General features: G+C 40.2%; 1 protein-coding gene across 1 annotated transcript; it reads right to left on the reverse strand.

Annotated features, from left to right (window-relative positions):
* Positions 1-383: 383 nt before the first annotated feature.
* Positions 384-21,488, reverse strand: LOC140161386 (ester hydrolase C11orf54-like). Its single transcript, XM_072184896.1, has 8 exons — positions 21,274-21,488; positions 20,395-20,493; positions 19,482-19,555; positions 18,197-18,298; positions 13,585-13,749; positions 12,859-13,008; positions 1,696-1,809; positions 384-920 (listed from the first exon to the last, which is right to left on the reverse strand). Exons 1-8 carry the CDS (start codon positions 21,338-21,340, stop codon positions 744-746), a joined length of 948 nt encoding a protein of 315 aa, XP_072040997.1. The 5' UTR covers positions 21,341-21,488; the 3' UTR covers positions 384-743.
* Between the last annotated feature and the right edge of the window lie 61 nt (positions 21,489-21,549).

A 21,549-nucleotide genomic window follows, 5' to 3' on the forward strand; every position in this document is an offset into this window, starting at 1 on the left:
CTACTTAATTTTTTTATGTTACGCCAATCAAACAATTTTTTACGCCAAATCATGTATTGTTTAGAATTATTAAATGTAAAGAAAATCAATTTACAGAATGTAAAATCTTTTCTATAAAATCTCCCCTTGTAACATTGGGCTATTCCAGTTGAAATCCATACACCCCCTACGGAAGACATGACCTTAATCTCTCACACAGGGAATCTGAATATCAAATGGGGTTATCTGAATGGGTGATTCCACTTGTAATCTATAACGCCTGTTATCTCTTCCATAAAGGGTGTGTGGCATTCAAATAGAACAGCCCATTGAGGGAATGACATCCGATAACCCTCACACATCGTTTCTTTGGCTTACACCTTAAAGGCCACAATATTTTAATAGGTTTCATCTCAAGATCCAAAAAATGTTTGCAATTGAAACCAATGCCATCAATACAAATGCACATCTTTAATACTAGTTCATGTTCCATAGCAAGGATAGTTCTATTGTAGCGCATATTACTCAAGATGCATGATGCAGTTTTGAGAAAGGCATTTAACATGCACATCCTAGTTGATGACATAGTTTCATTATCATTTGCGAAGGATTTCATTTCTTGAAATACCGAAATGGTCTTTCTATATTTTCAAGGTTTTAGCATTATAATCCATACACATGGAGTTGAAGTTGTGTCAAAACTCACACACATCAGTGAGCTCTCAAACAAGCAGTACTGTCACATTCACTTGACCTACACCCTACTAGTCATCCCTTCCTATCTTATGGGTTGCCTGTGGTCTGTCCACCCTATATATTTTCTCAGCTGGTACATAATATCCCAAATAGGAAACTTCATCCGGAGTTACATCATAATGATAATGGCCGCCATCTCCATGGTGACTGAAGCAGTGGGAGTGCTCCACTCTTAAGTCTAATCCCTGAAGAGAAAAGTAAACATACAAGAAAAAAATTACTTAGTGTGAGTGTGTTGCAGTTTTGTGCATTCATAGCTACTAGCCTATTTGTTCTGACATAATTATGTTCTGAAACTGCACTTTTACAATAAGACAAGTTTACTAACTTTTCTATCTAACATACTGGTATGCTAGCTCTGATCAGTTTATTATGAGTGTGTTACAGTTTTGTGCATACACATGCAGCTACTAGCCTATATGTTGATTTATAGTATGCTACGCACAGGCACAACGCCTTGACTTCGATCCACAAGCCTCAGCACACTTTACAGGTTGTTGCTGACCACTACGGCCCCACATCATTCCATAAACCATTTAACAACAAGTCAGGGACTTTGCTGCTACAAGAGCGCACACCCATGCTCCCCGAGTTTCGTACGGGTTACAATGAGACAATTAGCGGTAAGTTCCTTGTCCAGGGGAATTTCAAGCTAACTCAATTTTTCCACGAGAGCATACTAGGCACTGACAGGGTTCAAACCCGCAACCTCTCACACCATAGTCGAACGCCTTATCGTTTGAGCTAACTTGACTGCATAGCCAGTCATCATGTTGCCCAGGTGCACTAAGCTTGTGCTTGTTGTAATGCAGCTTGAAATTTTTTGTCCTATTCATGCTGCTTAATAAATTATAGAGTACACAATAAAGACATATATTTATGGCCATCCTGATATCATACTTTCAAAATGTCCTGCCCCCTGCACCCTCTGGCAGCAAACAAATAGTTCATAATACTTACAGGATCATTGGATACAAAGACACTGAGGGCGATGAGTGGCGCCTTCATTTCATAAAACTTTAACCAATTGTTCACATCTTCATTTGATGTTATAGGTGTCTTGGAGAATTCAGGCTGAAATGAGTAATACATATTGATGTATGCATTAAAGGACTATTCATTTTATAATGAAGAAGGAGGGGCTTCTCGTATGCTTCACCATAGCTGGGCATAAGACAATAAGAGACACAAATTAATATATGCGAGGATTGAAAATAAATGATGGAAACCCGAGAAATTATGATTTAAAATGATGATTTTTGGGCTCAAGCAAACTGGCATATGAAAATTTTGAGACCGAAAGAATCAGGACTCAGCAGGGATTGAACCCGGTTGCTGGATTACCAGTCCAGAGTTTTAACACTGCACTACCCGAGTTCACAGTTGGTACTCTGGCAATCTCATTGTGTTTATAAAGCAGCCAATAGTAAATAATCAATGAAGAAGGAGGCGGTACCAAATGTGAATTGCAGTGGTTAAGACTCTGGACAGGTTGAGCCTGTTTATGTCAGAAACATACATTGGGTTATTCCATTTAAAACCCACATTACCCCTGTGGAAGATTTAGCTACAGTCTTCCACAGAGGGAGTATGAGTTTCGAATAGAATATACAATTGGGTATATTCGAAATACTCACTCCAGGTGTGGAAGATATAGATGAAGCTAAATACAGGAGGAGTATGAGTTTCAAAATGATTAACCCTGACCAATTACATTTGAAAAACATACTCCCCTATGGAACATATTTCCAAAATCTTCCACAGGGGGAATGTGGATTTCAACTGGAATAGCCCATTAGGACTACATAATAATTGTGTGCATAAAATACCTTGCAAATTTGGTTATTTGACAAAGATATTGTGCAATATTTATTTTCCTGCTGTTGAACACAGTGGCCTTTGGGGTGCTGTGATACATGTAATCACCCACTATTGAACACAGTGGCCTTTGGGCACGGTTGTTTGATGTATATAGAACTGGCTTCATTATTAAGAAAATGCAAACTATAGATGGCGCTATTTATCATAAATCATATTTCTTCATTTGCAAGGGGTAGGTAATCAATACTGCCATTTAAACAGGTGGAATAGGTGAAACAAGCAACAAAAAGAAATTTTATAAGCATATTTCATCACAAAATAAAAGGAATTATTTTTATTAAAAGCCTGAAAGAGTAATTTCCAGTATCTAAATAGCGCCACCTATCTTGTCATAAATAGATACATTTTATATCCGAAAAAGCTTTAAAAATGCTGTGAAAGTGAATAATGTTGTAAATAAGGGGAAATTAAAGTTGAAAATGACTCAAAAGCATCTGTATACATTAGTATGATACAGCTTTAAGCTGTTTAAGCCTAAAATTGGGTTGTACATGAAGTTTTGTTTGTAAAACTAATAAATGATCACATCAAACAGCTGTGTGGGGTGCTGTGATACATGTAATCACACACTGTTGAACACAGTGGCCTTTGGGGTGCTGTGATACATGTAATCACACACTGTTGAACACAGTGGCCTTTGGGGTGCTGTGATACATGTAATCACACACTATTGAACACAGTGGCCTTTGGGGTGCTGTCATACATGTAATCACACACTGTTGAACACAGTGGCCTTTGGGGTGCTGTGATAAATGGAATCACACACTGTTGAACACAGTGGCCTTTGGGGTGCTGTGATACATGTAATCACACACTATTGAACACAGTGGCCTTTGGGGTGCTGTGATACATGTAATCACACACTGTTGAACACAGTGGCCTTTGGGGTGCTGTGATACATGTAATCACACACTGTTGAACACAGTGGCCTTTGGGGTGCTGTGATACATGTAATCACACACTGTTGAACACAGTGGCCTTTGGGGTGCTGTGATACATGTAATCACACACTATTGAACACAGTGGCCTTTGGGGTGCTGTGATACATGTAATCACACACTATTGAACACAGTGGCCTTTGGGGTGCTGTGATACATGTAATCACACACTGTTGAACACAGTGGCCTTTGGGGTGCTGTGATACATGTAATCACACACTATTGAACACAGTGGCCTTTGGGGTGCTGTGATACATGTAATCACACACTGTTGAACACAGTGGCCTTTGGGGTGCTGTGATACATGTAATCACACACTGTTGAACACAGTGGCCTTTGGGGTGCTGTGATACATGTAATCACACACTGTTGAACACAGTGGCCTTTGGGGTGCTGTGATACATGTAATCACACACTGTTGAACACAGTGGCCTTTGGGGTGCTGTGATACATGTAATCACCCACTGTTGAACACAGTGGCCTTTGGGGTGCTGTGATACATGTAATCACACACTGTTGAACACAGTGGCCTTTGGGGTGCTGTGATACATGTAATCACACACTATTGAACACAGTGGCCTTTGGGGTGCTGTGATACATGTAATCACACACTGTTGAACACAGTGGCCTTTGGGGTGCTGTGATACATGTAATCACACACTGTTGAACACAGTGGCCTTTGGGGTGCTGTGATACATGTAATCACACACTGTTGAACACAGTGGCCTTTGGGGTGCTGTGATACATGTAATCACACACTGTTGAACACAGTGGCCTTTGGGGTGCTGTGATACATGTAATCACACACTGTTGAACACAGTGGCCTTTGGGGTGCTGTGATACATGTAATCACACACTGTTGAACACAGTGGCCTTTGGGGTGCTGTGATACATGGAATCACACACTGTTGAACACAGTGGCCTTTGGGGTGCTGTGATACATGTAATCACACACTGTTGAACACAGTGGCCTTTGGGGTGCTGTGATACATGTAATCACACACTGTTGAACACAGTGGCCTTTGGGGTGCTGTGATACATGTAATCACACACTGTTGAACACAGTGGCCTTTGGGGTGCTGTGATACATGTAATCACACACTGTTGAACACAGTGGCCTTTGGGGTGCTGTGATACATGTAATCACACACTGTTGAACACAGTGGCCTTTGGGGTGCTGTGATACATGTAATCACACACTGTTGAACACAGTGGCCTTTGGGGTGCTGTGATACATGTAATCACACACTGTTGAACACAGTGGCCTTTGGGGTGCTGTGATACATGTAATCACACACTATTGAACACAGTGGCCTTTGGGGTGCTGTGATACATGGAATCACACACTGTTGAACACAGTGGCCTTTGGGGTGCTGTGATACATGTAATCACACACTGTTGAACACAGTGGCCTTTGGGGTGCTGTGATACATGTAATCACACACTATTGAACACAGTGGCCTTTGGGGTGCTGTGATACATGTAATCACACACTGTTGAACACAGTGGCCTTTGGGGTGCTGTGATACATGTAATCACACACTGTTGAACACAGTGGCCTTTGGGGTGCTGTGATACATGTAATCACACACTGTTGAACACAGTGGCCTTTGGGGTGCTGTGATACATGTAATCACACACTATTGAACACAGTGGCCTTTGGGGTGCTGTGATACATGTAATCACACACTGTTGAACACAGTGGCCTTTGGGGTGCTGTGATACATGTAATCACACACTGTTGAACACAGTGGCCTTTGGGGTGCTGTGATACATGTAATCACACACTGTTGAACACAGTGGCCTTTGGGGTGCTGTGATACATGTAATCACACACTGTTGAACACAGTGGCCTTTGGGGTGCTGTGATACATGTAATCACACACTATTGAACACAGTGGCCTTTGGGGTGCTGTGATACATGTAATCACACACTATTGAACACAGTGGCCTTTGGGGTGCTGTGATACATGTAATCACACACTGTTGAACACAGTGGCCTTTGGGGTGCTGTGATACATGTAATCACACACTGTTGAACACAGTGGCCTTTGGGGTGCTGTGATACATGTAATCACACACTGTTGAACACAGTGGCCTTTGGGGTGCTGTGATACATGTAATCACACACTGTTGAACACAGTGGCCTTTGGGGTGCTGTGATACATGTAATCACACACTGTTGAACACAGTGGCCTTTGGGGTGCTGTGATACATGTAATCACACACTGTTGAACACAGTGGCCTTTGGGGTGCTGTGATACATGTAATCACACACTGTTGAACACAGTGGCCTTTGGGGTGCTGTGATACATGTAATCACACACTATTGAACACAGTGGCCTTTGGGGTGCTGTGATACATGTAATCACACACTGTTGAACACAGTGGCCTTTGGGGTGCTGTGATACATGTAATCACACACTGTTGAACACAGTGGCCTTTGGGGTGCTGTGATACATGTAATCACACACTATTGAACACAGTGGCCTTTGGGGTGCTGTGATACATGTAATCACACACTATTGAACACAGTGGCCTTTGGGGTGCTGTGATACATGTAATCACACACTGTTGAACACAGTGGCCTTTGGGGTGCTGTGATACATGTAATCACACACTTTGGGGTTGAACACAGTGGCCTTTGGGGTGCTGTGATACATGTAATCACACACTGTTGAACACAGTGGCCTTTGGGGTGCTGTGATACATGTAATCACACACTGTTGAACACAGTGGCCTTTGGGGTGCTGTGATACATGTACATCACACAGTGGCCTGTGCTGAACACAGTGGCCTTTGGGGTGCTGTGATACATGTAATCACACACTGTTGAACACAGTGGCCTTTGGGGTGCTGTGATACATGTAATCACACACTGTTGAACACAGTGGCCTTTGGGGTGCTGTGATACATGTAATCACACACTGTTGAACACAGTGGCCTTTGGGGTGCTGTGATACATGTAATCACACACTGTTGAACACAGTGGCCTTTGGGGTGCTGTGATACATGTAATCACACACTGTTGAACACAGTGGCCTTTGGGGTGCTGTGATACATGTAATCACACACTGTTGAACACAGTGGCCTTTGGGGTGCTGTGATACATGTAATCACACACTGTTGAACACAGTGGCCTTTGGGGTGCTGTGATACATGTAATCACACACTGTTGAACACAGTGGCCTTTGGGGTGCTGTGATACATGTAATCACACACTGTTGAACACAGTGGCCTTTGGGGTGCTGTGATACATGTAATCACACACTGTTGAACACAGTGGCCTTTGGGGTGCTGTGATACATGTAATCACACACTGTTGAACACAGTGGCCTTTGGGGTGCTGTGATACATGTAATCACACACTGTTGAACACAGTGGCCTTTGGGGTGCTGTGATACATGTAATCACACACTGTTGAACACAGTGGCCTTTGGGGTGCTGTGATACATGTAATCACACACTGTTGAACACAGTGGCCTTTGGGGTGCTGTGATACATGTAATCACACACTGTTGAACACAGTGGCCTTTGGGGTGCTGTGATACATGTAATCACACACTGTTGAACACAGTGGCCTTTGGGGTGCTGTGATACATGTAATCACACACTGTTGAACACAGTGGCCTTTGGGGTGCTGTGATACATGTAATCACACACTGTTGAACACAGTGGCCTTTGGGGTGCTGTGATACATGTAATCACACACTGTTGAACACAGTGGCCTTTGGGGTGCTGTGATACATGTAATCACACACTGTTGAACACAGTGGCCTTTGGGGTGCTGTGATACATGTAATCACACACTGTTGAACACAGTGGCCTTTGGGGTGCTGTGATACATGTAATCACACACTGTTGAACACAGTGGCCTTTGGGGTGCTGTGATACATGTAATCACACACTGTTGAACACAGTGGCCTTTGGGGTGCTGTGATACATGTAATCACACACTATTGAACACAGTGGCCTTTGGGGTGCTGTGATACATGTAATCACACACTGTTGAACACAGTGGCCTTTGGGGTGCTGTGATACATGTAATCACACACTGTTGAACACAGTGGCCTTTGGGGTTCTGTGATACATGTTATCACACACTATTGAACACAGTGGCCTTTGGGGTGCTGTGATACATGTAATCACACACTGTTGAACACAGTGGCCTTTGGGGTGCTGTGATACATGTAATCACACACTGTTGAACACAGTGGCCTTTGGGGTGCTGTGATACATGTAATCACACACTATTGAACACAGTGGCCTTTGGGGTGCTGTGATACATGTAATCACACACTGTTGAACACAGTGGCCTTTGGGGTGCTGTGATACATGTAATCACACACTGTTGAACACAGTGGCCTTTGGGGTGCTGTGATACATGTAATCACACACTATTGAACACAGTGGCCTTTGGGGTGCTGTGATACATGTAATCACACACTGTTGAACACAGTGGCCTTTGGGGTGCTGTGATACATGTAATCACACACTGTTGAACACAGTGGCCTTTGGGGTGCTGTGATACATGTAATCACACACTGTTGAACACAGTGGCCTTTGGGGTGCTGTGATACATGTAATCACACACTGTTGAACACAGTGGCCTTTGGGGTGCTGTGATACATGTAATCACACACTATTGAACACAGTGGCCTTTGGGGTGCTGTGATACATGTAATCACACACTGTTGAACACAGTGACCTTTGGGGTGCTGTGATACATGGAATCACACACTGTTGAACACAGTGGCCTTTGGGGTGCTGTGATACATGTAATCACACACTATTGAACACAGTGGCCTTTGGGGTGCTGTGATACATGTAATCACACACTATTGAACACAGTGGCCTTTGGGGTGCTGTGATACATGTAATCACACACTGTTGAACACAGTGGCCTTTGGGGTGCTGTGATACATGGAATCACACACTGTTGAACACAGTGGCCTTTGGGGTGCTGTGATACATGTAATCACACACTGTTGAACACAGTGGCCTTTGGGGTGCTGTGATACATGTAATCACACACTGTTGAACACAGTGGCCTTTGGGGTGCTGTGATACATGTAATCACACACTGTTGAACACAGTGGCCTTTGGGGTGCTGTGATACATGTAATCACACACTGTTGAACACAGTGGCCTTTGGGGTGCTGTGATAAATGGAATCACACACTGTTGAACACAGTGGCCTTTGGGGTGCTGTGATACATGTAATCACACACTATTGAACACAGTGGCCTTTGGGGTGCTGTGATACATGTAATCATGCACAACTTGCAAATTCAGTGTCTGAAATCAACTGAAATGTTAGAATTTTTTTCTTTCATACGTATCTATTGCACCATATCCTACCATGCTACAATCATGAAATGCCCCTTATTATTAACTTGACTGTTAAACTTTGTTCGGCTTGTGAAAGGCTGAAATTATTTGGATTTTGTTACTGCACACATCAATAAAGTCCCTGGGGTGCTGTGATACATGTAATCACACACTGTTGAACACAGTGGCCTTTGGGGTGCTGTGATACATGTAATCACACACTGTTGAACACAGTGGCCTTTGGGGTGCTGTGATACATGTAATCACACACTGTTGAACACAGTGGCCTTTGGGGTGCTGTGATACATGTAATCACACACTGTTGAACACAGTGGCCTTTGGGGTGCTGTGATACATGTAATCACACACTGTTGAACACAGTGGCCTTTGGGGTGCTGTGATACATGTAATCACACACTATTGAACACAGTGGCCTTTGGGGTGCTGTGATAAATGGAATCACACACTGTTGAACACAGTGGCCTTTGGGGTGCTGTGATACATGTAATCACACACTATTGAACACAGTGGCCTTTGGGGTGCTGTGATAAATGGAATCACACACTGTTGAACACAGTGGCCTTTGGGGTGCTGTGATAAATGGAATCACACACTGTTGAACACAGTGGCCTTTGGGGTGCTGTGATACATGTAATCACACACTGTTGAACACAGTGGCCTTTGGGGTGCTGTGATACATGTAATCACACACTATTGAACACAGTGGCCTTTGGGGTGCTGTCATACATGTAATCACACACTGTTGAACACAGTGGCCTTTGGGGTGCTGTGATACATGTAATCACACACTGTTGAACACAGTGGCCTTTGGGGTGCTGTGATACATGTAATCACACACTATTGAACACAGTGGCCTTTGGGGTGCTGTGATACATGTAATCACACACTGTTGAACACAGTGGCCTTTGGGGTGCTGTGATACATGGAATCACACACTGTTGAACACAGTGGCCTTTGGGGTGCTGTGATACATGTAATCACACACTGTTGAACACAGTGGTCTTTGGGGTGCTGTGATACATGTAATCACACACTGTTGAACACAGTGGCCTTTGGGGTGCTGTGATACATGTAATCACACACTGTTGAACACAGTGGCCTTTGGGGTGCTGTGATACATGTAATCACACACTGTTGAACACAGTGGCCTTTGGGGTGCTGTGATAAATGGAATCACACACTGTTGAACACAGTGGCCTTTGGGGTGCTGTGATACATGTAATCACACACTGTTGAACACAGTGGCCTTTGGGGTGCTGTGATACATGTAATCACACACTGTTGAACACAGTGGCCTTTGGGGTGCTGTGATACATGTAATCACACACTATTGAACACAGTGGCCTTTGGGGTGCTGTGATACATGTAATCACACACTGTTGAACACAGTGGCCTTTGGGGTGCTGTGATACATGTAATCACACACTATTGAACACAGTGGCCTTTGGGGTGCTGTGATACATGTAATCACACACTGTTGAACACAGTGGCCTTTGGGGTGCTGTGCTACATGTAATCACACACTGTTGAACACAGTGGCCTTTGGGGTGCTGTGATACATGTAATCACACACTGTTGAACACAGTGGCCTTTGGGGTGCTGTGATACATGTAATCACACACTGTTGAACACAGTGGCCTTTGGGGTGCTGTGATACATGTAATCACACACTGTTGAACACAGTGGCCTTTGGGGTGCTGTGATACATGTAATCACACACTGTTGAACACAGTGGCCTTTGGGGTGCTGTGATACATGTAATCACACACTGTTGAACACAGTGGCCTTTGGGGTGCTGTGATACATGTAATCACACACTATTGAACACAGTGGCCTTTGGGGTGCTGTGATACATGGAATCACACACTGTTGAACACAGTGGCCTTTGGGGTGCTGTGATACATGTAATCACACACTGTTGAACACAGTGGCCTTTGGGGTGCTGTGATACATGTAATCACACACTGTTGAACACAGTGGCCTTTGGGGTGCTGTGATACATGTAATCACACACTGTTGAACACAGTGGCCTTTGGGGTGCTGTGATACATGTAATCACACACTGTTGAACACAGTGGCCTTTGGGGTGCTGTGATACATGTAATCACACACTATTGAACACAGTGGCCTTTGGGGTGCTGTGATACATGGAATCACACACTGTTGAACACAGTGGCCTTTGGGGTGCTGTGATACATGTAATCACACACTGTTGAACACAGTGGCCTTTGGGGTGCTGTGATACATGGAATCACACACTGTTGAACACAGTGGCCTTTGGGGTGCTGTGATACATGTAATCACACACTGTTGAACACAGTGGCCTTTGGGGTGCTGTGATACATGTAATCACACACTGTTGAACACAGTGGCCTTTGGGGTGCTGTGATACATGTAATCATGCACTGTTGAACACAGTGGCCTTTGGGGTGCTGTGATACATGTAATCACACACTATTGAACACAGTGGCCTTTGGGGTGCTGTGATACATGTAATCACACACTGTTGAACACAGTGGCCTTTGGGGTGCTGTGATACATGTAATCACACACTATTGAACACAGTGGCCTTTGGGGTGCTGTGATACATGTAATCACACACTATTGAACACAGTGGCCTTTGGGGTGCTGTGATACATGTAATCACACACTGTTGAACACAGTGGCCTTTGGGGTGCTGTGATACATGTAATCACACACTGTTGAACACAGTGGCCTTTGGGGTGCTGTGATACATGTAATCACACACTGTTGAACACAGTGGCCTTTGGGGTGCTGTGATACATGTAATCACACACTGTTGAACACAGTGGCCTTTGGGGTGCTGTGATACATGTAATCACACACTATTGAACACAGTGGCCTTTGGGGTGCTGTGATACATGTAATCACACACTGTTGAACACAGTGGCCTTTGGGGTGCTGTGATACATGTAATCACCCACTATTGAACACAGTGGCCTTTGGGGTGCTGTGATACATGTAATCACCCACTATTGAACACAGTGGCCTTTGGGGTGCTGTGATACATGTAATCACACACTGTTGAACACAGTGGCCTTTGGGGTGCTGTGATACATGTAATCACCCACTATTGAACACAGTGGCCTTTGGGGTGCTGTGATACATGTAATCACACACTGTTGAACACAGTGGCCTTTGGGGTGCTGTGATACATGTAATCATGCACAACTTGCAAATTCAGTGTCTGAAATCAACTGAAATGTTAGAATTTTTTCTTTCATACATTATCTATTGCACCATATCCTACCATGCTACAATCATGAAATGCCCCTTATTATTAACTTGACTGTTAAACTTTGTTCGGCTTGTGAAAGGCTGAAATTATTTGGATTTTGTTACTGCACACATCAATAAAGTCCCAACTTCATGCTCGCGTAAGCATAAATTCACATAAGCGTGCGCCAGTCACGCATTCCGCAACGCACAACTAGCGTAAGCATTGCGCCCAACAGCTTGCATGTCATTGTATATCAATACACGGTGTTATGAGTCTTATTTTTTCTGCCTTATATAAGCCAAACAAACTTTATGTTCAGGCATAAAAACTGGTCTTGAAAAAACAAACTGAAAACCATTGAAAAACCGTTTTTTTACCATTTTCTGTGAATTTGATTCAGAAATAGGCTGAAAAACACTGAAAACAATAACAAATACAAAAGCACCGAAGTCAGCTAAAACGGTGAACATTTTCATACCTGTTGGACTCTCCTCCAGTCAGTCTGTGTTTATCTATTCTGCCTCCTCTCTCTTTAATTCTCTCCCAATCTCACTACTCTAGTCAACAGCCTTCCTCTCCTCTCCTCTCTCTCTCCCCTTCTTGTGACTTCTGAGATCAGCATTAATTGGTTCAGATATTTTACTCTGAAAGTGTGTTTCATTAAATATTATGAAGCACAATGCATCCATTGTGACAAAATTATTTTCATACCATGATATGTATTTTAGCTTTTCCTTTCTCCATCACGAATGTACCGCCCATTCCAACAGGTTTATCCCCATATTTAGTCTGCAATGTCTTTCGCATACAGGTCACAAAATTCTCTGGTCCTTTTCTTTTGCTTGCTTTTATTTCCAGTACCTTGGAAGAAAAAAAATCAAGAATATTTTAAACATTAAGTGATAATAGTATAATATCCTCACTGCTGATTAGGTAATATTCCAGGATGGTCCTGGGAAAAATGTGCTTTTTAAAATCAACCGTAACCTATGTTTTTGTTCACACAAATGCTTATAACTTTTATACATGAGTGTGAATGACTGATTAATTTCTGATCCTAGTGGTCTGCATGTTGGCCATAGGACTTCAACATAAAAAGTCCCACGTTTTGGAATATTTTCCTAAAATATCAAGAGCTATCTCACGAACCACTAAACCAATACTGGGCTTGTTTTCTACTTATTTTAATGCATTTTCATGCTGATTCCAAAAATGGTCATGCATTTGTACAATTCTGAACTTTTTGAGTTTTTCAAGAAAATTTGAAACTTGTCGTCTGCAGGTGCTACCCGTGTTGGGAGCATGGAGGGTTAACATGCTTCAGACCTGAAACTGACCTATAGAGAAAAAAAGAAAATACAAGATAATTTGTAAATTTGAACAACAAAAAGAGCTAAAACCGCTAAAAAGCTGAAAAGTTGCAAGTCTGATGCTTACCTTTCCAGGTTTTCCTTCACTTAGGAAGAGATTCACCATCAGGGAGCAGTTAGTAGACTGGTATTTCTCCACTTTGTAGCTGTCATCTTCTGGTATTACTTTAGACATATGAGTTAAATTCTTTTCATGAGTACATTCTGAGCCAAGTTGTACATTAGGCATCAACTGTATTGTGAAAAAAAAAGATCGTAATTATTTGGCTGTTGAAGGTTTGAAGAAAACCATTTGCATTTTTCAGTTGAAATCCATACACCCCCTATGGAAGATATGATCTTAATCTAAAGCCATAAAAGTTTTTGTTATACGGGAAATAAAATTGAAGTAATTGAAAAAAGTAAATAAAATAAAAAAAGACAAAAATGTGTGTCTGTTGTAATAAATCTTTATTAAACTTGTAAAGTGGACAAAACATGGTAAAATGAACAAAACACAGAATGCCACAAGAAAACTAAAATAACATGGAAAGTGACATATTGACAAAACAGAATTTCAAAAATAGAACATGAAAAACTTATGGATTACCTCACAGAATTAAAGAAGGAGAACCGGGACTCATAATACAATTACCGTATTGGTCCGAGTATAGTCCCACCCGTTTTTTATGTGAAAATTTTTCACAATTGGGGGGTGGGATTATACTCGAATTTCAAAAAAAAAAAGTTTATTTTTTTTCCGGTTTTGGAGTGTCCCTGGACCTAGACCTAGATGCTAGGATCATTCATGGTTGACCTAAAAAAAAAAAAAAAAAAAAAAAAAAATTCAATGCATTTTGAAATCATTAATAGAGTATGACATGAATACAAATTATCAATTTTCATATTAAAAATACAAAATATCTTGATTTTTTTTTTTTATTTTTTTTTTAGGTCAACCATGAATGATCCTAGCATCTAGGTCTAGGTCCAGGGACACTCAAAACCGGAAAAAAATAAACTTAAAAATTTTTTTTTTTTTTTTTTTTACAATTTCTGAAATTTTTCGAAAAATGGGGGGTGGGATTATACTCGAACATGGGACTATACTCGGACCAATACGGTATGCTGTCAAGTATGAGGGGAAAATTGGGGTATCCGGGTTCTTACCGATGGTGCACGGAATTAAGAATTAAGTATATACAGTGTATTGCAAATAATGAAAATGTAAACCAAACAGCTTGTTGGACTACCAATGTTCACATTATTGTGTAATGTGCCTTTTTTCTGCCATAATTAAATATCAATATATAATATATAGACTTTGAAAGTGAACAAATTTTTGTTGTAATTTTTTGAAACTAGCTTCAACTCAATGAAAGTACACACCTGGTTCATTAATGTAAAGTTAACGATATTATGTTTTATAAAATGTTAATCAGAAAAGAAATTGGTTAGAGTTATTTCGAAGGGTAGCTTTTCATTTAAATATGTAAATCAATTTAATTGACTTGTGTAATTATTTTTACTGCAGCTCGAAAGTACAAATTTGGTTAACGGTATCATGTTTGAAAATGTCATCTGCCTTTGCATGTTATGTTTCCATTTTCGTATCATGTTTGCACTATTGTTATTTCACTCCAGAAAATTGATTTCAATTCTATTCAAATTCAATTCTTTCTACACCTGGAGTCTTGCTATTCAATTCCAATTCAATCCATCTTGCTTTAGAATTAATTCAATTCGATTCCAGTTCAATTTTTCAATTTCAAAATCATTTCATTTCAATTCCAATCCAATGCAGTGAAATGAACAGCTAATCAATTTCAATTCAATTCTGAGCATTCATTTCAATTCCAATTCAATTCCAATTCCAATACAGTTGCAGTTTGTATTAATTGACCAAAGGCACACTGCAAAAACTGTGTCTGGAGATTGAACATTTCGTCGACGGGTCCTTAAAGAACTTTAGCAAAATTACCCTCGATTAGAGAAAAGCGAGGGTAATAAATTTTGTTTCACTGGTTTCATTTTCTGATATTGGATTTCATAATTTGATCTTATATACCTCGACACCTGCTGATGTTAGACCTTTTGCATGTCAACACATTACTGGTGCTCTGGAGGTCAGCTGGGCAGGGGAGTGAGTTTCAGGGCTGTAATTGCCAGAGGGCATATAGTATGGTGACCCAAGTGAAGTCCAGCTGGTTAGGATGACAGATTGACCACTGTGTTTTTAAGACTAACTTTCATGCTCATGGCAATTGCCATTGCACCTGGCTGTCAAAGCTGAAAACATTTGAAGAAAGCATGGATTCAAAAGTTTTAAGGATATGTACATGAAATGACACTTTTTTGTCCTCGAATTGTAAACACATGTAAAATCTAAACACAAATGTCAAACTTCAAAACATCAAGTGTTTAATATCTAAACACAAGGCATCAAATTACTAAACATTTTTAGCATTTAGACATGTTTACAAATCGAGGACAAAGATGGTGTCTGGAATGGTGTTTAATATCTAGACACTGTTTTTGCAGTGCATGTTTTAAAGTTTACTACATGTACCTATTTTATAACACTTGAGTCAGCAACACAAAGTCAAAATCAAGTACACTACTTGTCACAAAAGCATTTCAACAGTCCCAGAAGAAGCTAGAAGATACTTTATTGTTATGTTAATTAACTCTCTTTTCACATTCAAACAATCACGACAATGCGAGTGATCCTTGACCTCTGGGTCCTATTTTATGAAACTGGAATTTCTTAGGTGACTGACTTCCTAATATTTGTCTTGACTTCTTGTCCACCGTGCACATACATTATTTTCTAAACTTAAGGTGTGTGGTACGATTGATAATGGGACCCTGTCCCCACACTGACCTCAAAGATGTCAAAAGATGTTTTGATACTATTAGATAGCCCCTACTTGTCTCCTGTTCCTCCTAAGATTTTTCACCCAAATTCCTTGTACTTTTGAAAAAGTGTGAAAAAAGCTGTCAAAGATATCAGCATTTTCTTTAATGGTTTTCTCACAATTTGTTCAAATGTACAATGACTTTTGAGCATAAAAATTAGGAGCTTGAGAAAAATAGGAGCTTTATGATTAGTGCCAAAAGTTTGAGATCTTTGGGGGGGGGGTTTCCATACTCACATTATCAATCGTATCAAGCAATTTAAAACATTGGAAATGCAAAGAATCAATTTGCATCACATGATACTAGAAGATATTAATTAGTGTCTTTATGAACATAGAACCTATAATTTTTCCACATGACAAGAGAGAGACAGTAGATACATGTATTCTTCTAAAGAAAGATAAAGAAGAAAAAAAAGTCTCAAAAAAGTAACTATATCTGTGTATGAGAAATGATACCATACTTATAATTTTCTTCAATATATGTGTATTTTATGCTATCATTTTTAAATGAAAGCTTTCCAGAATACTTTATAGTTGCAATGTTTTGTAACACTTTATGTTTAGTACCAGTTTATGGTGACTACTGTTTCTCTTTATTTATCATGTTTAGGATACAGGTGTAATGATCTGGAACCACAGACATCTGCTTGTCAATTGAAATGCTGAATTGAAATCAAAGCTGAATTTCATTTCAATTCCACTTCATTCTTAATCACCCAGCATGATTTCAATTCCAATCCAATTCAATTCTTCATTGCTCACGATGATTTCAATTCCAATCCAATTCAATTCATGCCCAAGCCCACTCATTTTGATTCCAATTCAATTCCAATGCATTGAAATGAATATCGCCCAAAATTCATTTCAATTTGATTTCAATGCATTGAATTAACATTAGTTTGCACTTGTGTGCGATGCATGGTTCTTCTCTCCCCTGCATACACTCAGAGCGCTAGTCATTAGGCACTGCGCCGATCAAATTTGGTGTTAAAATGAGCAAAATTGTGAGCTACACCTTTTTACTTTCAGTAAATATCTGAGTGCACCGTTATAATATATGGCAATGAACCCACACTTCTGGGACTGCCTTTTGAGGAGAGCAAGAGCAATCACTCTCTACTGCTCTCCTTAAATCTGATATAGGAGAGTGATTTTAAGATCTCCTTAGTTGGTCATTCTCTCTTTACATTCTATTGTAAGTGCTCTAAACAGCTCTCCTTGAATGCTCCAGAAGAGCTATTTAATGCTCTCCTGCAAATTCCAAAAGACAGTCCATGATTAATATTTTTAACATTTAAATTCAGTTTTGAATTGCACTGGTACTTTATTGACAATTTTAACATGGATCATTATTAATACGTCTGTAGACATTTGTTTATAAACAGTATGTTTTACAATAAAAACCTCAAATACACCAAAATAGAGGACAAAAAGGGAGCGTGGCTACCCGGCCCCATATAACGGACATCACAGATTTGCAAGACATATTGTTTCGTTATAATTTTATGATTCAGGGCCTAGATTTTGACAAGAATCGCAGAATCAATTCTCGTAACGATTCTCGTAAGATTGGGTTGCAAGAACCAACTTCTCTCATTGTATCATACAGTAAGTGCAGTGACTATGATGGATTTTGATTCTCCCAAACCAAAACGAAATCTAGGACCTGAGGTTCACTAGATAACCAAAGAAGCCATGTGGTAAACCAACCTTATTAACTCAACTCTTGACATGCCATCATAAATACATTTTTGCTCCATTATTTCCTGTCAGTCTTACCTCAGCAACAGTGCCCACATATTGGTAGTGGCCGGCACCTGCACCCAATGCAAAAGCTCCTGGCATTCCAACCTCATTAGCTATCTTATCAATACTGTATGTCTGAAAGAGAAACAAAATCTTCATGATATGCTTATTAAGTTATAAGTACAATCTTCAGGTTTTAGCCATATATAGTTGTTAATATCAGATGACAGATGAATGGTCAATTAGAGCTCCTTACTGTGTTTTCAATGGCAAACAAGTTATAGTGATGTTTACAATGAAGCTCATGTAATATACAAAGTCATGTGTTGTTTTCTCTGTGTTGTGAGTTTTATTTAGCCACATTAGTGCCAATCTGGCTTGAAATGTGTGTGTGTGTGGGGGGAGGGGGAACAATCAGCCTGAATTGTCAAAAGTGGCTGAAAAGAACAAATAATGGGTCATTTTGCCAAAAGGTGGGGGGACATGTCCCCCCTGTCCCCAGGATTGACACCCATATTTAGCCATAACAAAAATTATGACATATCAATATATCATGTGACATTAATGTTAGCATCACAGACTACTACAGACTATTTTATCAACAGTCAATGTCCCTGTGCATTGTATGCTATGAATTTCGCATATTCATGAGGGCCGATTGTTCCATCGTGTGTGTCTTACAATCACATCAGCATTGCGTGCCTTTGCATGTGATAGAGCTTTGTGTGTCATCGCGTTTACGCAAAAGACCGTAAAACAATGCGGTACGTGGTAGCAGTTTCACCTGTCACATTTCATGGAACAATCGGCTCTCATTATCGGGTGTGACTTGGAAATTGTCTGTTATCTCTTTCGTCCATGGTTAGCATAGTTGTGAAAACTTTGTTAGAATGTTACTGTAAATTATATGATGTAAAAGAAACTTCCATACACAAGTATGATACAACCAAAAATCAAATCAAAGACACAAATAGAAATTTAGTTCATGTATGATGTCAATCAAACTCCTTTCAGTCAGTGACTGGTTACCAAAATAGTGTACATTTTTTTGTACCTTCGTCGTTTTTTGGCAAGAGCAAGAGAACAATAACTTATGTTTAAGCTTGAGTGTTATAAAAGATTAAATTGCGCAGTCATCTCTTGGCGTGAATTTCTGACACAGCAAGATATATGCAGAACGCAGACAACTACACACTTAGAATCAAAATTTGCCAGCCACATAGCAAATTATTTGGACACTACTTGCCCTCCAAGAGCGACACACAAACAGGGCGGAGTTGGTACTCTTTGGTTCTGCCTTAATCGATAAAATACACACCTTGTTAATTTGTGGAGTAGGAATTAGATACGGTGGACCACCAGCATCGGCTAGACAAGACTTGCCACAGATACCTATACAACATCAATAAGCATATAGGCATACATGTCAGTATCATATTGGTCATTCAGGAACTGACTATTAGAGTCACACAATATTATATTTGGAAATATGTTTAATAAATTGGTTCTGAAGTATTCATTTTAAAGATACTTCCGCGGGGCGCGGGTCCCCAAGGAGCTTGATGCAACCACCTCTTGGCTCCTGCACCGTTGAGCTGTTGCCTCACTTTAGTCCTGCCAGCAAGACTTCAGTCTTTATCATAAACATAATGACATCTACGGATCTAGGTACGACGAGTTACAGTTACTGGAACTAGCCTCACTTTGCTTGGTTAAAAGCTGAGCACCCCCAATTTTTATATTTCCTGTTTTGCCAAATGAAAAATAGCTAAATCCTAATCCTTTAGTTTGTTCTAACTGGCAATGAAAGTCAAATTTGAATATTAGGGCAAAAAAACAACAACACATATTTTTAGGGTGTTTTTCGTATGTTGTGACAATCCAAGTCCAAAGACTAATTTCAAGTTATGCATTCTAATTTTTGGAAAGCAAAAAATAAAATAAATTTAACATTACAAATATGAGCTAAATAATGCCTATGATCAAAAATTATATTATTTATATTAGACTTGTATCAAATGTTAGAATTTTGTGACTATAATTGTTAGAAAACATGTAAAATGGCCTCTCTTTGACTTATTTTGACTTAAATTGCCAAATAGAAGGGTTAGGATTATGCTTCATTTGGCAAAACAAGAAATGTGTTTTTTAATTCTAAAAATTGAGTGCTGTATTTTTCTGGAATCAAGCTTTTATATGATACATAACATATGTAATTGTTGATGGCTTACCTGATGCTGCCAGTGTAAATGGTTCCTGGGTGAGGTCTGGACAATCCACAACATTCACAGATACAGACTCAAAGTTTTCACCTAGTCCATCTTGTAACACTGAAAATATCAATTTGATTATATTGAATACATTGTAGCTTGGATGGAAAATGTTGAGTTACAAAACCATGCATGTGTGCTCAGAGTCTTAGCCAGAAATCAGAAACCACCCGTCCAAGCAGACACCAAAATTTGACCCTCAAATATAAAACAACTTGTCTATACCCATGGAAGGGTCACTAGGGTCAAATATGTCCTGATTTGGCCTTTACATGTCACTCTGAATTAGTCTCAAGTTCATATAACCTTAAAATCATCTGTTTTATAGCTATCACATCTGTAAAATCCATTAAATCCACCCGTCTAATATTAGATTAGGCCGTCTTAGAGACGGGTGGACGCATGGCTGGCTAAGACCTTGTGTGTGCTCCAGTAGCTTCCAGTTTAATGTGTACGGGTACACAGTGACATTCACGGCACCAACATTCCAACTGTTTAATATCAAGTTATTGCCTCAAATAAGAAATGTCACAAATACAGTTTTTTTCCACAAACAGTCAAAGACTGGGCTTACCATACTCAATATAGAAGATAAGCAATTGAAAGCAGCCGTCACAAACCACCTCAACCAACAAGGATATACCTCAAACTCATACGCACACCTAATCCTACATGTATAAACTCCACCAGGACTCAGGAGTGTTTATATGCAGTATCATATATTCATATTAGGTTCAGATTACCACCATGATCATTGAGTTCATAAAATCACAGTACCGTCTGACAGTATGAGTAACTTCAGCTTCAGTAAGCTTAAAAATTAATTTTTGCCTGGCTTACCCCTAGCAAGTTCCTGTAATTCTGGTATATGCAAATCGGCCTGTTCCACAGGATATTTGTCTGCCATTCTGCTGTCAAGTCTACACGTCAACAAATCCTAGAATTTACCAAGAAATTACTGGATGCACAGATGTTATCAGCTGCAATAACCTTGTGTCAACAAAACAACAAAACACCCACTTTCTGTACGACGGGCTGCCTCTAAATTCTAAATTTAACCTAAATTTAACCTTCAACCCCCATCTTCAACCCCCCATTCCCCCCCCATCCCCCCCA

The sequence above is a fragment of the Amphiura filiformis genome, chromosome 9, assembly GCF_039555335.1.
Source record: "Amphiura filiformis chromosome 9, Afil_fr2py, whole genome shotgun sequence".
Lineage (NCBI taxonomy): Eukaryota > Metazoa > Echinodermata > Ophiuroidea > Amphilepidida > Amphiuridae > Amphiura > Amphiura filiformis.

Excerpts from the sequence above, each read along its gene's own strand:
- LOC140161386 (XM_072184896.1), bottom strand. The coding sequence starts at position 21,340 with ATGGCAGACAAATATCCTGTGGAACAGGCCGATTTGCATATACCAGAA. Across the intron at positions 19,556-20,394 it reads ATTTACACTGGCAGCATCAG|GTATCTGTGGCAAGTCTTGT; the intron begins GTAAGCCATCAA and ends GATGTTGTATAG. Across the intron at positions 18,299-19,481 it reads CTACTCCACAAATTAACAAG|ACATACAGTATTGATAAGAT; the intron begins GTGTGTATTTTA and ends TTTCTCTTTCAG.